At 39.5% G+C, this 17835-nt stretch overlaps 1 protein-coding gene across 4 annotated transcripts in view; it reads left to right on the forward strand.

Annotated features, from left to right (window-relative positions):
- DOCK4 (dedicator of cytokinesis 4) overlaps nt 1–17835 on the forward strand; it is a 488437-nt gene that overhangs the window by 272679 nt on the left and 197923 nt on the right. For all 4 annotated transcript variants that reach the window (XM_055420853.2, XM_055420851.2, XM_055420852.2 and 1 more), the window contains exon 13: nt 17231–17356. In XM_055420853.2, coding sequence (XP_055276828.1) covers nt 17231–17356 — 126 coding nt within the window. The remainder of the gene's footprint in view (nt 1–17230; nt 17357–17835) is intronic.

Genomic DNA, 17835 nt, shown 5'->3' on the forward strand with positions numbered 1-17835 from the left:
AGCCAAGAAATTAAAAGACACTTACTCCTTGGAAGGAAAGTTATGACCAACCTAGATAGTATATTAAAAAGCAGAGACATTACTTTGCCAACAAAGGTCCGTCTAGTCAAGGCTATGGTTTTTCCCGTGGTCATGTATGGATGTGAGAGTTGGACTGTGAAGAAAGCTGATCGCCGAAGAATTGATGCTTTTGAACTGTGGTGTTGGAGAAGACTCTTGAGAGTCCCTTGGACTGCAAGGAGATCCAACCAGTCCGTTCTAAGGGAGATCAATCCTGGGTGTTCATTGGAAGGACTGATACTAAAGCTGAAACTGCAATACTTTGGCCACCTCATGTGACGAGTTGACTCGCTGGAAAAGACTCTGATGCTGGGAGGGATTGGGGGCAGGAGGAGAAGGGTACGACAGAGAATGAGATGGCTGGATGGCATCACCGACTCTGTGGACATGAGTTTGAGTGAACTCCGGGAGTTGGTGATGGACAGGGAGGCCTGGCGTGCTGTGATTCATGAGGTCGCGGAGAGTCGGACACGACTGAGCGACTGAACTGAACTGAACTGAGGTATAGATATCTTAGTTATTGGTGCTTTTCTAAGTATGGGAAGATGCAGGAAACTGGGTTCATAAGATTTTCTCCTGAAAATAATCTGTGAGGACCAGTTCTGCCAGTCTTCCCTGAGCACACGTAACCCTGAGCACAAGTACCTCATCCTGATCTTTGCCCTGTACTATAAGTCAGCAGTTGCAGTGACTTGATTCTTGTGTAATTATATGATGGGCAACATGCTTTATTTTTTCCCTTTCAGTCTTAGTTTTGAGCAAGGTTTTGGAGTCATTTTATGACCAATTTGTCCCATTGAACTAGGAATGCTCATTCCCAGGACAGGCAAGGATTTTGTTGTTGGGCCACTCAGTGTGCTATTTCTGAACTAAGTCATTAACCAGAACTTCTCCGCCACCTGCCTTACCACTCTCTTATGGTCTAGGGAATGGTTCCTTCTTGTTGCTTGTTCTGGTATCTAGACTTACACTCTTAAAATCATTGGTCTTATGGGATTATATATTTGGCAGTTGTTTCAAGTCTCCTAATTATCATTAGCTCAATCATCTGCTTGGTAATCAAGAAATAATAATCTTGCAAAATAGGGAAAATACAAGTTGTATGTGTGCTTAGTCACTTCAGTTGTGTCTGACTTTGCAACCATATGGACTGTAGTCCGCTAGGCTCCTCTGTCCATGGGATTCTCCAGGCAAGAATACTGGAGTGGGTTGCCATGCCCTCCTCCAGGGGTTCTTCCCAACTCAGGGATCTAACCCAAGTCTCCTGTGTCTCCTGCATTGCAGGCAGATTCTTTACCCACTGAACTACCTGGGAGGCCCAGCAAGTAGTATAGCTAGTAACATTAATTAGGTCATAAAGTGAGTATTTACACTAAGAATTTCAATTAGGTTCAGCCCAGATTATCTGAGTGGTCTGTTCTGCACCAGTTGCTGTCTTTAAAAGAAATGGTATATCGGCATTGTACATGAAGTTAACATATAAGGTGAGTGGTAGGTACCTTACAGGATAAAGAAGGGAATGTTATCTTCCAAGGAGTTACATGACTGGCACCACAAGAAGAAAAACTGATCTAATTTATGGTTGATCAGGTGTTTCTGCCATTGGAGTCTGATTAATACATTACAATGCAGATGCACATTGCACGCAGGAGGGGAGAAGGGCCCAAAAAGGCAGAGAAAATTTTTATGGTTAAAATTTTCTTGTCTTGCCTTGAAATATGAATTTTTATTTCATCAGGCAGTTTATACATATTGCTGTTAGCTTCCTTATTCACAGATTGAATAATACAGGCTGAAAGTCAGAAATCAAGATATGACCCTTCAGAAAAAGGAGTGATTTTTTTTTTTATTGTTTGCTTTATATGGCTTTGAAAGTGCATCTGAAAGAGGAGATTTGAGCTTTGCAGCATTAAAGACATAAGTGTCTAGTTTTCAGTCTGGAAACATTAAAGAATATGTGTCCTTCGGGTAATGTGGTCTTGCTGGTGGGAGGCTTTGAGCAGCAGCTCAGCGTCCTCAATCATGCAATGAACGCACATTTCGGAAGGCCTGCTGTGCTGTCATGGCTCCCATTTTAATTCTTCATCTAACCTTGTCCAAGCTTTGGTTTATCCAGTAGTCCTGTATGGATGTGAGAGTTGGACTATAAAGAAAGCCAAAAGCCAAAGAATTGAAGCTTTTGAACTGTAGTGTTGGAGAAGACCCTTGTGAGAACTTGGACTGCAAGGAGATACAACCAATCCATCCTAAAGGAAATCAGTCCTGAATATTCATTGAAAGGACTGATGCTGACACTGAAACTCCAATACTTTGGCCATCTGATGCGAAGAACTGACTCATTTGAAAAGACCCTGATGCTGGGAAAGATTGAAGGCAGGAGGAGAAGGGGGCGACAGAGGATGGCTGGATGGCATCACCGACTCAATGGACATGAGTTTGAGTCAACTCCAGGAGTTGGCGATGGAAGGGAGGCCTGGCGTGCTGCAGTCCACGGGGGTCACAAAGAGTCAGGCATGACTGAGTGCCTGAACTGAACTGAACTGAACCTGGCCCATTTCTACACTCTAATCTCTCTCTCTTTTTTTTTTTTTTTAGTTTTGATTTGTAAAAATTTTATTTAGAACATTATGAGGCAATTCACAACCAACAATTATGACCTTCAACACTAATTGCAAACGCTTATTAAAACTCCAAAACGATTCTTATTTCAGAAGGAAAAGATTTTCCTTCTGAGATTTTCCTTCTAATCTCTTCCTAATGCCTCTTGGTTTTCCTCAGCTGACTCACTTTCCAACAGTATTGTCTCGCTTGACACCACTCTTAGCAGACATTTGGCTTCCTTTCTTCCCTGTGTTCCAGAGGCCCTGAGACTCTGTGGCTGACTTTGCTGTGTGAACACCTCGCCTGATCCTGTCAGAATTTTACTGCTTGATGCAACCAGGATGTCTCCCTGAAAGTTATATATGCTGCTGGTGTTTTATTTTAAAAGTCAGTTTACTTACCTTATAGACACAACGTAGAATACTGTGGTATCCAAAGCAAAACTCAGATGATGGATTTTGTAAATCAAGCACAAAGAAGGGAATAGAAGTAAAAATTCTTGCTCTGATAATAATGAGGTCTTAGGATTTCAGAAATTAATCGATTTTACTGAAGGTGAATTTATGAAAGGGTCTAATGATAATCACCTTCAGGAAGTTTTTCTGACACTAGATGATGCTAGTAATTATCATTGATGTTGAGAAATCCTGACAATTAGGTTTTACCCTTTGACTCCTGCCTACCAAACACAAAGTATGCAAGTACTGTCAAGAAATAATGTTCTCAGAGTCTTGCCCCAGAGTGGTAGCATAAGGCGCTGCATGGACTCACTCTAAACTATAACTGGTAATGATCATATTTTTAAAAAAGCGTTAAAAAAAAAAAAAAGCGTTAAAGTCTGAAAATTTTCTTGAGTGCATACAGCAAATGAAGAAATACTGAAGAATAAAGTTTAATACTTAATTTTGAAAATTAAAACAAAGGTAAACAAATGGGACCTCATTAAGCTTAAAAGCTTTTACACAACAAAGGAAACTATAAACAAGATAAAAAACCCTCAGAATATGAGAAAATACGTTTAAATGAAGCAACTAACAAAAAATTAATTCCTAAAATATACAACTCATGCAGCTCAGTATCAAAAATATAAACAACCCAATTAAAAATGGATAGAAGACCTAGGTAGATACTTCTCCAAAGGAAACATGCAGATGGCCAAAAAGCATATGAAAAGATGCTCAACATTACTAATTATTAGATAAATGCAAATCAAAATACCAGTAAGAATGGCCATTAACAAAAAAATCTACAAACAAAAATTGCTGGAGATGGTATGGATTTTGAAAGGTAACCCTTTTACCCTGTTGGTGGGAATGTAAATTGATAACATCCACTATGGAGAACAATTTGGAGTTTCCTTAAAAAAATAAAAATAGAGTTACCATATGACCCAGCAATCCCACCCCTGGGCATATACTGAGAGAAAACCATCATTTAAAATGATACTTGCACCCCAGTGTTCACTGCAGCACTATTTACAATAGCCAAGACAAGGAAGCAACCTAAATGTCCATCAACAGAGGAATAGATAAAGAAAATGTGGTATATGTATACAACAGAATATTATTCATCCATAAAAAGGAGCCAAACTGTGCCATTTGCAGAGACATGGATGAACCTAGAGACTCTGATATAGAGTGAAATAAATCAGAAATAGAAAAATTAATATCATATAACATCACTTAAAAGTGGAATCTAGAAAAATGATACAGATGAACTTATTTGCAAAGCTAAAATAGAGATACAAATGTAGAGAACAAATGTATGAATACCAAGGAAAGAAGGGGGTGTGGGATGAATTGGGAGATTGGACTTGACATATATACACTGTTGATACTATGTATAAAATACTGGAACTTATTGTAGAGCTCAGGGAACTACTCAGTGCTCTGTGGTGACCTAAATGGTAAGGAAATCCAGAAAAGAGGAGATGTAGATATACATATACCCACTCCAGTGTTCTTGCCTGGAGAATCCCAGGGACGGGGGAGCCTGGTGGGCTCCTGTCTGTGGGGTCGCACAGAGTCGGACATGACTGAAGCGACTTAGCAGCAGCATCAGCAGATATACATATAGTTGGTTCAATTTGCTCAACAGCAAAAACTAATACAACATTGTAAAGCAACTATACTCCAATAAGAATTGCTTTTTTAAAAAAAAGAATAATATTAAATCTTGATGAGAACAGAGAGAGTTTGTGCCACTTGTGTTACAGTCGACTTCCTCCCTTCCACCTGGCCCTACTCAGCATGATGGAAGTTCTGCTCTGATTGCTCTGTGGCCAAGAAGGTAGTACTGCTTCTCCTTTCAGCTCTCAGTCAGGGGATACTGTATCTTATCAAGAAGTGAAGACCTCCAGTGTCTCTCACCTCCATTAATTGTGAGTTGCACAGGCTACATTCCTGGCAGAAGTGGCTGAGGTTGGGGTCTCCATTCTACCATCTGGCAGCCACTCATAAGGCAGAGGCTCTGTCCCAGACAGGGAAAGTTGAGAATAGTGAGGCATCATTTGACCTTGCTCCAGCTCACTCATTGGCTGGAGATTCCACACGAGGAGACCAGAAGTTACTGCTCCAGCCTAGCTTTTGCCACATAAAGCAGGGGTCTCACTCTAAAGAATGGACAGCTGTACCCAACTCCAGTTCTGGAGCAGTGGATCATAGATTTGGCCCAGGGAAGAGGCAGTTTATAAAAGGAAGCTCTCCTGAAAGAAAATGGCTTTATTTGAAACACTCTGCAGAAATGTAATCCTATAGGAACTCTTGAAAACAGTGGACATTGGGGGGGGGGAATTTTTTTTTTTCAGAAAAGACTGAAAGAAAAGGAACAGAACCTCAGAAAAATTCCACCAAGCTCACCAACATATAAAATGAGAGTACCAAAAGGAAAGGAGAGAGAGAAAGGATCAGAAAACATATTAAAAGAAATATCGACAAAAAACTTTACAAATTTGTTAAAAAGGTGAAGTTCACGTCCAGGAAGCTCAACGACTCATCAGTTTTCCTCTTTCTGATCCCATTTTCCAGACAACACTAAGAACACTTTCTTAAAACACAATTTGAATCATGTTTCCTTTATTTAAAATTCTCCAGTGGCTTCTTGTTGCATTTGTGTTAAGTGTTTAGTCGCTCAGTCATGTCTGACTCTTTGAGCCCACTAGGCTCTTCTGTCCATGGGATTTCCCAGGCAAGAACACTGGAGTGGGTAGCCATTTCCTTCTTCAGGGGATCTTCTGGACCCAGGGATTGAACCCCAGTCTCCTGCATTGCAGGTAGACTGCCATCTCAGCCACCAGGAGGGATCCCCTTGTTGCATTTACAATAAAAGTAATTAATCATGGCTTCCATGACTGCTGCTTATCTTCTGGTCTCCCCTGCAGCCTCATTTGACTCTGCTCAGACACAGTGGCCTTCTTCCATCTTCTCCATCACCCCAAGCTCTTTTCTGTTGCAGGATCTTTGCACATGCTCTTTTCTCTGTCTGGAGCACTGTCTCCCCATTTTTTACATCGCCATTTGTATCTCTTTCCAAGCTTGAATGTTACTCTTTCAGAAATGACTTCTAAAACCATTTATCTTTTATTATTTTTATCTCAACTTCTGATTTGATTTCTTTATGACAATTATCACAGTTAAAAAAGAAAAATTGTGGTAGGATACTCGAGAAGTTGTTAAACTTGGATTGAGTCTAATAAACAGAACTCGGTAATTGAGGTAAGGAAGTACATTTCCTTCCGTAACAGAACCTTTAGTACAGTTTGACATATGCATGTACTACTTAAAATTTGTTTTAATGTAGTTAAATTTTAAAATGCCCAATTCTTTAATGACTAACAGCATCTATTTCATGAATGAATCAAAGACACAGTTATCAGATGTTTGCTTTAAGTTTGTTTCTTTGGCTTCCTAGTACCAAATAGGAAAACAATAAAAATAAAAAATAATTTACTGAGCTCTGTGAAGAAGGCTGATCGCCGAAGAATTGATGCTTTTGAACTGTGGTGCTGGAGAAGACTCTTGAGAGTCCCTTGGACTGCAAGGAGATCCAACCAGTCCATTCTAAAGGAGATCAATCCTGGGTGTTCATTGGAAGGACTGATGCTAAAGCTGAAACTCCAATACTTTGGCCACCTCATGCGACGAGTTGACTCACTGGAAAAGAGTCTGATGCTAGGAGGGATTGGGGGTAGGTGGAGACGGGGACGACAGAGAATGAGATGGCTGGATGGCATCAGCGACTCGATGGACATGAGTTTGAGTGAACTCCGGGAGTTGGTGATGGACAGGGAGGCCTGGTGTGCTGTGATTTATGGGGTTGCAAAGAGTCGGACACGACTGAGCGACTGAACTGAACTGAACTGAAGGAGGTTGCATTCTCTTTTCTAGCTTTGAGATTTAAGGCCCTAATTTCTGTATCCAGCCCTGCTTGTTGGACTCAAATGCTCACAAGTTTTTACACATTTGTAAGTAATAATGTGAGGAACATCTCCTGTATTTCAGAATTTGACTTTAAAATAAAACCTTAGAAATGGGATTATTAAGGAAGAATATGAGATTTTTGATGAATTTTGCCATATTAACAAGATAAACAGCAGCTTGGATGGTCATTTTGGGATAAAACCTGGGACAGGTTATTGAGGACATCAAAGACAGATGTCAGAGATTTTTGAAAAGTTTGGAACCTATGGATTCAGGATTTCAGTATTGATTGATAAGAGTGGAAAAAAGATGAAATTGGAGACTGAGTGGAAGAGACTGGTTTCGACGTACGTTTACTTTCACAGTCTCTGTATGCTCAAAACAGTCATTGAAGTTCATGCCTATCCTCTATAATAACCAATGATATTAATTTTAATCCCTCCTTAGTTCTCACCTAGACTATTAAATTTATCCATAATTTGTATCCTGCCAAGTCTTCTTCTGTTGTACTGCCAGAATCCTTTTTGTCATATAAAAGCCTGTTCTGTATCTCATTTTCCATTTCAAGTTTTATTGGTTCATCACTGTGATGCCTTGACTCTTTCCTGTGTGGTTTGTAAGGCAGGCTTTCAGTCTCTGGCCCAGCCTCTCTTTCATGTCTCCCCCTGCATTCTACCAATATACCCTTCTTTGGATTTTGAAATTAGTAGCCACATAGAGTTCAGTTCAGTTCAGTCGCTCAGTCGTGTCCGACTCTTTGCAACCCCATGAAACACAGCACGCCAGGCCTCCCTGTCCATCACCAACTCCCGGAGTTCACTCAAACTCATGTCCATCGAGTCGCTGATGCCATCCAGCCATCTCATTCTCTGTCGTCCCCGTCTCTTCCTGCCCCCAATCCCTCCCAACATCAGAGTCTTTTCCAGTGAGTCAGCTCATCGCATGAGGTGGCCAAAGTATTGGAGTTTCAGCTTTAGCATCAGTCCCTCCAATGAACACCCAGAACTGATCTCCTTTAGAACGGACTGGTTGGATCTCCTTGCAGTCCAAGGGACTCTCAAGAGTCTTCTCCAGCACCACAGTTCAAAAGCATCAATTCTTCGGCACTCAGCTTTCTTCACAGTCCAACTCTCACATCCATACGTGACCACGGGAAAAACCAAAGCCTTGACTAGACGGACCTTTGTTGGCAAAGTAATGTCTCTGCTTTTTAATATGCTGTCTAGGTTGGTCATAACTTTCCTTCCAAGGAGTAAGCGTCTTTTAATTTCCTGGCTGCAATCAGCATCCACAGTGATTTTGGAGCCCCCCAAAATAAAGTCTGACAATGTTTCCAGTGTTTCCCCATCTATTTCCCATGAAGTGATGGGACCAGATGCCATGATCTTTGTTTTCTGAATGTTGAGCTTCAAGCCAACCTTTTCACTCTCCTCTTTCCTCAAGAGGCTTTTGAGTTCCTCTTCACTTTCTGCCATAAGTGTAGTGTCATCTGCATATCTGAGGTTATTGATATTTCTCCCAGCAATCTTGATTCCAACTTGTGCTTCTTCCAGCCCAGCGTTCCTCGTGATGTACTCTGCAAATAAGTTAAATAAGCAGGGTGACAATATACAACCTTGATGTACTCCTTTTCCTATTTGGAACCAGTCTGTTGTTATGGTACTGTAAATGTTCATACCCCAGAAGTGTATGCCTTTATGACAGTATTAGAAATTGAACTAGGGATATAGCCTTCAATAATTTTACTAGGAACCAGAAGACCTCAGTGATTTCAAAATAAAACCAGGCAAAGACATTTCTTTTACCCATCTATGTTTTTCTGTCTTTGCTCACAGCTCCCTGCTGTATATTATGTGTCTTCTCTTTACTCCATTCTAAACAAAACAAAAGAAAACACCTCCTTTAATAAATTATTCCCTGCCTTTTTTCATTTAGATTTTGCTGTGTTATATAGGATGATTTTTTTTTTCAAATCTTTTAAGCTTGTTCAATTAGTCTTATCTTCCAAAATGAGTTTCTTTTAATTTTACAGTATTCTGGCTATATTGAGATAAAAACCTAATTCAGGGTTCTCTATTTGCCATACTTTATTTTGAGAAAAATTAAATGAAGTAAGGTTTTTGGCCTTCTCTTAGCATGTGGATGTTTTTAAATGCTGAAAATGAAAAGACCATTTCAGTTTGGTCATCAAACTTCATGAGATTTCTAACTGAGAAAATTAAATGACTCAGGATTAATAGATATATGCCAACTATGTTCTTCATTTCTTCCCCTATAGGTCACTTCAGAAATTTGTTTGTTATTAGTTTGAGTTTGTAATGTGATCTTTGGCTACCCCATTTGTGATAATATTTTTCTCTTTTATCATATCTATTCTTAGCTCAGATGTTTTTAGCACATGTATTTGCAGAACATATACTTTAATATGCTACCATTTTTCTTCTATACTTGTATAGAAACTCAGGAGAATTAAAATTAAAAATGTAATTGTGTGGTGTCAAGTACTTTTTGCATTTTTTAAGTCGGTTACTTAATCTATTATGATTTTATTTCATACTTTAATTTGGCACATTTGTAAATTTTTTTGAAGCAAAGGGCAGTCTTTGAATTAAATATTTTTGATATTGATAGTTCTTAAATACTATATAAATAGAGTAAATTTTTGCTTGCTTAATTCAGTTCAGTTCAGTTCAGTCGCTCAGTCGTGTCCGACTCTGCGACCCCATGAATCACAGCACGCCAGGCCTCCCTGTCCATCACAAACTCCTGGAGTTCACTCAAACCCATGTCCATCGAGTCGGTGATGCCATCCAGCCATCTCATTCTCTATCGTCCCTTTCTCCTCCCACCCCCAATCCCTCCCAGCATCAGACTCTTTTCCAGTGAGTCAAGTCTTCGCATGAGGTAGCCAAAGTACTGCAGTTTCAGCTTTAGCATCAGTCCTTCCAATGAACACCCAGGACTGATCTCCCTTAGAATGGACTGGTTGGATCTTTAATTGTACATTGAAGGCACGCTATTCTATATTCTTCACAGACTGCTTGTGTTGTTGGGAAACAATAGGGATTGCAAAGATTTTTAAATAAATTGGCTTTTGAAATACGGTAGACTGCCTCTTGTAACATCTTCTTCAACTACAAACACATAAAAATGCTGGATAAATTATAACCAAGATGCGGTAAGAAATAGAAAACAAAGCTTCAAAGAAAGGAAGGGACATCTTGCTGACCTGTATGGTGGTAGTGGTGGTTTAGTCACCAAGTCACATCTGACTCTTGCGATCCCATGGACTGTAGCCTGCCAGTCTCCTCTGTCCTTGGGATTCTCCAGGCGAGGATTCTGGAGTGGGTTGCCATTTCCTTCTCCAGAGGATCTTCCGGACTCAGGAATCGAACCCTGGTCTCCTGCATTGCAGGCAGATTCTTTACCAACTGAGCTATGAGGGAAGCCCCGCTGACTTGTATAGGAAGGTCCAAACTGGAGGGGTAAACACTCCAGTCGGTGCTACAACAGGGAGGAAGGGTGTGAACATATTCCTGACAATTGGAAGTTTAAGTTTTAAATATTCCATGGAAGTCAAGACATGATTTGTCTGCTCCTTTTCCTTCATTGCTGATTAATTTATGTTGGATTACTGCTGTTGTTATTTTACTGTGACTCATTTTCAGTGGGTGTTGCTTTATTCACAGGAATCGCATGAACTGTGGGAGTGAATGTGATCGTGTGGAATGATTATACATTTCCTTTTTTCAGGCTCCTCCACTGGGACTGGTTACTTACCCTGGATTTCATTGCTATGGATTTTTCCAAACTGCTGAGTTAATTTAAATTCAGTGGCTTAAGCTTAGATTTTTCTGTCTCATTGGGGAATCATCTCCTCTCATCACCTTTTTAAAACAGAGAACAGTTCTTTCAAGCCCAGTATTAGAGGGGTTATTTCTAAGCATCACTTGTGTATTCCCTAAACCATGTCTCCTAGAAGTTTAGATAATAAACTATCAGGAAAAGACTAAATAAAAGGTAGAAAAATGGGTTCATAATGAAAAAGAAAATAGGAAACAATGAACAGGGAGAGTTTATAATCCATTCATCAAAAAATATTAAGCATCTCTAATCTGATCTAAGCATCTCTATTCTAATCTAATCAAGAGGAACTAAAGAGTGTCTTGATGTGAAAGAGGAGAGTGAAAAACCCAGCTTAAAACTCAACATTCAAAAAATTAAGATTACAACATCCATTCCCATCAGTCCATGGCAAATAGATGGAGAAACAATGGAAACAGTGACAGATTTTATTTTCTTGGTCTCTAAAATCATTGTAGATGGTGACTGCAGCCACAAAATTAAAAGACACTTGCTCCTTGGAAGAAAAGCTGTGACCAACTTCAGTTCAGTTCAGTTCAGTCGCTCAGTCGTGTCCGACTCTCCGCGACCCCATGAATCACAGCACGCCAGGCCTCCCTGTCCATCACCAACACCCGGAGTTCACTCAAACTCATGTCCACAGAGTCCGTGATGCCATCCAGCCATCTCATTCTCCGTCGTCCCCTTCTCCTCCCGCCCCCAACCTTTCCCAGCATCAGAGTCTTTTCCAGTGAGTCAACTCGTCGCATGAGGTGGCCAAAGTATTGCAGTTTCAGCTTTAGTATCAGTCTCTCCAATGAACATCCAGGATTGATCTCCTCCAGAATGGACTGGTTGGATCTCCTTGCAGTATAAGGGACTCTCAAGAGTCTTCTCCAACACCACAGTTCAAAAGCATCGATTCTTCGGCGGTCAGCCTTCTTCACAGTCCAACTCTCACATCCATACATGACCACGGGAAAAACCATTGCCTTGACTAGACGGACCTTGGTTGGCAAAGTAATGTCTCTGCTTTTTAATATACTATCAAGGTTGGTCATAACTTTCCTTCCAAGGAGCAAGCGTCTTTTAATTTCATGGCTGCAATCAGCATCTGTAGTGATTTTGGAGCCCAAAAAAATAAAGTCTGACACTGTTTCCACTGTTTTTCCATCTATTTCCCATGAAGTGATGGGACCAGATGCCATGATCTTTGTTTTCTGAATGTTGAGCTTCAAGCCAACCTTTTCACTCTCCTCTTTCACTTTCATCAAGAGGCTTTTGAGTTCCTCTTCACTTTCTGCCATAAGGGTAGTGTCATCTGCATATCTGAGGTTATTGATATTTCTCCCGGCAATCTTGATTCCAGCTTGTGCTTCTTCCAGCCCAGCGTTCCTCATGATGTACTCTGCATATAAGTTAAATAAGCAAGGTGACAATATACAACCTTGACGTACACCTTTTCCTATTTGGAACCAGTCTGTTGTTCCATGTCCAGTTCTAACAGTTGCTTCCTGACCTGCATACAGGTTTCTCAAGAGGCAGGTCAGGTGGTCTGGGATTCCCATCTCTTTCAGAATGTTCCACAGTTTATTGTGATCCACACAGTCAAAGGCTTTGGCATAGTCAATAAAGCAGAAATAGATGTTTTTCTGAAACTCTCTTGCTTTCTCCATGATCCAGCGGATGTTGGCAATTTGATCTCTGGTGCCTCTGCCTTTTCTAAAACCTGCTTGAACATCTGGGAGTTCACGGTTTATATACTGCTGAAGCCTGGCTTGGAGAATTTTGAGCATGACTTTACTAGCGTGTGAGATGAGTGCAATTGTGCGGTAGTTTGAGCATTCTTTGGCATTGCCTTTCTTTGGGATTGGAATGAAGACTGACCTCTTCCAGTCCTGTGGCCACTGCTGAGTTTTCCAAATCTGCTGGCATATTGAGTGCAGCACTTTCACAGAATCATCTTTCAAGACTTGAAATAGCTCAACTGGAATTCCATCACCTCCACTAGCTTTGTTCGTAGTGATGCTTTCTAAGGCCCACTTGACTTCACATTCCAAGATGTCTGGCTCTAGGTCAGTGATCACGTTATCGTGACTATCTTGGTCGTGAAGATCTTTTTTGTACAGTTCTTCTGTGTATTCCTGCCACCTCTTTTTAATATCTTCTGCTTCTGTTAGGTCCATACCATTTCTGTCCTTTATCGAGCCCATCTTTGCATGAAATGTTCCCTTGGAATCCCCAAATTTCTTGAAGAGGTCTCTTGTTTTTCCTATTCTGTTGTTTTCCTCTATTTCTTTGCATTGATCACTGAGGAAGGCTTTCTTATCTCTCCTTGCTATTCTTTGGAACTCTGCATTCAGATGCTTATATCTTTCCTTTTCTCCTTTGCTTTTCGCCTCTCTTCTTTTCACAGCTATTTGTAAGGCCTCCTCAGACAGCCATTTCGCTCTTTTGCATTTCTTTTCCATGGGGATGGTCTTGGTCCCTGCCAACTTAGAGAGCATATTAAAAAGCAGAGACATTACTTTGCCAACAAAGGTCCGTCTAGTCAAGGCTATGGTTTTTCCAGTAGTCATGTATGGATGTGAGAGTTGGACTATAAAGAAAGCTGAGCGCTGAAGAACTGATGCTTTTGAACTATGGTGTTGGAGAAGACTCTTGAGAGTCCCTTGGACTGCAAGGAGATCCAACCAGTCAATCCTAAAGGAAACCAGTCCTTACTATTCATTGGAAGAACTGATGCTGAAGCTGAGGCTCCGATACTTTGGCCATCTGATGTAAAGAATGACTCACTGGAAAAGACCCTGATACTGGGAAAGATTGAAGACAGGAGGAGAAGGGGATGACAGAGGATGAAATGGTTGGATGGCATCACCGACTTGATGGACATGAGTTTGAGCAAGCTCTGGGAGTTGGTGATGGACAGGGAAGCTTGGCCTACTGTAGTCCATGGGGTCGCAGAGTCGGACATGACTGAGCAACTGAACTGAGCTGTCCTCTTGGTGCTTAGCTTTATTGATGAGAAAGAACTAAGCAGAATTTCTTAAATTATTTTAAAGAAGTCATTGAAGAAAAGTTAGTGTACTGCTTAAATACCAAATGAGCACAACTGAAAGAGAAACAATCGCATGATTGTAACAGCAGTGGTAGTTGTGGTAGCAGCTGCAAACATTTTTAAGCACTTCCTTTATAGCAGGCATTGCCCAAAGTATTTTATGGAGTTATTTTACAAATGTGAAAACCAAAGAAAGCACAGAGATGTTAACATTGAGGCAGGGTCATGATGTTGTATGACAGGCTTCTTATACTGCACACTTAATCATGACGTGTATTTATCAAATATATTTGCCGTGAATTTCCATGTTTGCACTGTTATACATTTGCTATATGTTATTTGGTTCGTTGGTGGCAAAATGGCTGATCTAGTCTAAAATCATTTTTGCCTGCTGCTTAATAAATCTGGCTGTGCTTGCCATTTTTTATATAAAAGTGCAGAATTTCATGAATTTAAAAGAAATCATCTCACAGAGTGAGTTAGCTTCAATTCCTAAGAAATTAGAGTTCCCAAAGAATCAAGCACATTTGGTTAACAGATACTAAGCCTTTCTATCCTGTAGTTCTGTTCCATAAGCTATTTAATCTTGAAAAAATGTTGCTTTGTGATTCTAGATTCATTATTAATTAATGACTGTCTCTGTTTAAAATTAGTTTAAAAATCTTTATAATTGGGAAACTGGGTCATAAATATCTAGAGTGATTTTTTAAAGTTTAGCTTAATGCTTGTTTCTTCTATTAAGAGTAACATTTTTTCCTTAGCAACTTCATTTTTGGTATTTATGTTAAGTGACAGAAAAAACTGATTGTGGGACATTATTGATCTATTTGTAAAATTAAAAATTTAACCTAATTTTATTAGTTGTCATAAAAATTCTTCCCTGAAATTTCAAATTCAATCAGTCATAATTTTTCTTTACTGTAATATTCCTGTCATGCATTTAACCCATACTGCTTCATATTCTACTTACGTGTGTGTGTCTTTCATTATTGGATGATCAGCTTCTATGGAGCAAGAACCCTATCATATATTAATACATCCTTGTATCTTGCCTTTCATCTTTTCTCTTCTTACTTTATACATACAATATAAGGTTGCTAGTATCTCTGATCAGGTCCTTTGATTAGAAGTTCTAATAAAATGATCTGCTCTTGCAAAACATCACAGGACCTCAGGAATTGAGTGCATGTGATTCTCTTTTTGAAAGCATTGCTGATAGTACCCCAGGACTGGAACAGTGTTCTACCCAGCAGGAGGTACTATTATTACATACCCTATCTGGCACACACTGCTATTGTACAAATACCAGACCCTGATGATGTTCATGATGATGGTGACAGTTGTGGGTGAATGTTTTGAAGGCAAAAGGACAGGAGTAGGAGGAGAACAGAGAGACCAGTAATGAGGTGGGGGTAGTGGAGAGCGTGAGTCAAGAAGAAATAGCTGCTGAGACAGATGGATTATAACATGTGTTAGTTTATCTTCGTTCGCCTGCCTCTGGGATTTAAAAGGAGCCAATAGTACCACATCAAAGTTGTCACCATCAAACCATCCAGACTGCTCATTCTCCCCTGCTTCCTTCCATGTGGCTTTCGGAGGGCTGATGCTCCTCCATTTTATCACCTCCGTCACCCGGCTCACGTGGGGTGAGGGTAGGGAGTGAGCTAAAAGATAGTTCGGTAAAAATAAGATGACGATTTAATTAAAGTTCCTGAGTGCCTGCCAGATTTAATCTAATTCTCAAAGCAGCTTTCCAACACCAACATTCTATTAGATCCACACAGCAGAGGACACAGTGATGCAGCCACATCCTGGCCTTCTTTGCTTACGTCGCTGCCCCTTCAGTATGCCTCATCCAGGTTTGGTTTGAACCCCAGGAAAGGCTTCATCTTCTCTCTGAGCATAACGCTTTTTTAAAAAAGACAAATTTTTCTGATGTTTTATGCACTCTGAAAAGCAAGCAACAAGCCAACAGAGCACTGCTTTTGTTGTTGTTGCTTCTTATTGCTGAAGGGGAGTGAAAGGAAGATCCTAATCTAGATGCATAGCAGATATCTTACATTTGTTTCATCCCAACCTGATTGTTGCCAGGCTTATGGTGTGTGTTGGCAGTTGGCTTTGTAGTGCTGTGTGTTAGGAACTGGGAGTGACAAGTGGCACAGTAGTAAGGGTGTTATTGAGTAAAAAGGGTGATAAGAATGTAGATGGAGGATTTTTAGAGAATGGTTTGATCATCCTCTTGATTCCATCATCCACATTCATTTTGAGTTCAGGTTAACGATGATTGAAAGTTTTTTTTTAAATATAAGTCACCTTTGACTGGTTTCATTTTCTATTACTAATGTAAGTGATGAACTTTTTTTTCTTTGTTTTAAAATAATAGATGGAAAAAGGAATAGGGAACTAAAAGAGAAGCAGCATGTTGAAAATAGGGAAACATATTTAAAAAGATAAGACGTTAATTTTTTTCCTCTAGCTCTTGCCTGAGGTTTGGAAAAATGAGGTATGAAAAATGTCATTCAGTGTCTTCAATATATTCTACTGTGGTCATGTCACTATAATTGGGGTAACAAAAAGAGATAATTGTTACCATTTTCTGACTAAATTTCCTTTTGTTTATCAAAATGGCCTGCATCTTGCTCTATGTGCTCGATGGAAAATAATGTGATTATGAGTTTGTACCATATATAATATTAAGAATACAATGTTGGTTTCATTTTAATGACCTTTCTTACTTAAAAAAAAAAAGAAACAGCTCTATGGATATCCTTAAAATCCTTGAATTTTAATGTCTTTAGATTTGTGCTCATCTTTATGGTATTTGATAAGTAATTATTTACAGACTTGATAGAGTTTTTAAGAAATTAGAACTCCCATTTTAAGTTCAGTGTCTTCCAGGGCTGAATAGCCCCTGCCATTTGCAAGGATGAGTTTTGTGCAGGGGTGTTTCTGTCAGGCAGGAAATGGAGAAGTGGGTGTTGGGACTAGCAACCAGACTTCATCTTCTTAGTGTTCTGTTCAAGTTTTTTCTAGCTTCTAGGGATCTTCTTTATAAGTGGATAAACTAAGGTGGTCAAGTTGGAAAAGTGTTCTCTGGATATTTATCTTATAGACTCTGTTAATTTTGTCTGAATGCTAATCTTTAGTTTAAAACAATGATACCATAGATTTGGACTTGTTGAAACAATTTCAGTTTCTGTTCATGCTATTTCTGTCCTTCTGTTTTTAATTCTCGTCTCATTTAATTTAGGTTTAGCTGTTTCTTTACAACTCTTGCATGGAGACATTGAACAAATCAGAAGGGAATACTCATCAGTATTTTCTCATGGAGTATCCATCACCAGGAAGTTGGGTTTTTCTAATATTATTATGCCTGGTAAGTGACTCAGAATGAACCACATGATAAAATATGGCTATTTTGTCTCCTTTTGGCACTTGAGAAAGTTTTCAAACTATCAGCATCAAAGACTTCAAATGGGCCATGCTGAAGAATAAATTGAGATACTTAATTCTTTTTTTTAATCTTTACATTTTTTTCACATCAGGATGGATAACTTGTGGGGGCCATGCCTGCTTTTCATTATGACCATAATAAGAAGGAAAACTAAAGTTGAATACAGAAAATATTTTACCCTTTGGTGAGAAGTATTATTGAAGTCACTTAGGGGAAATCCTTACAAGTTTTGATAAGAACATTTATTAAGCAATGGTTAGCCTTTCTTGGAGGATTTTCCATCAGAGGTATATGTGTATGTAACTAAGCAGCCATGTGCAAATACTATATGTATTTTTAGTTCTATTTGTATATATACATCAGATCTATATTAGCAACCAAAGGAAACTCCAAAAGAGAAT

This window comes from Moschus berezovskii, chromosome 3 (genome assembly GCF_049115385.1).
Source record: "Moschus berezovskii isolate FMDL1 chromosome 3, NW_MosBer_1.0, whole genome shotgun sequence".
In the NCBI taxonomy this organism is placed as follows: Eukaryota; Metazoa; Chordata; class Mammalia; order Artiodactyla; family Moschidae; genus Moschus; species Moschus berezovskii.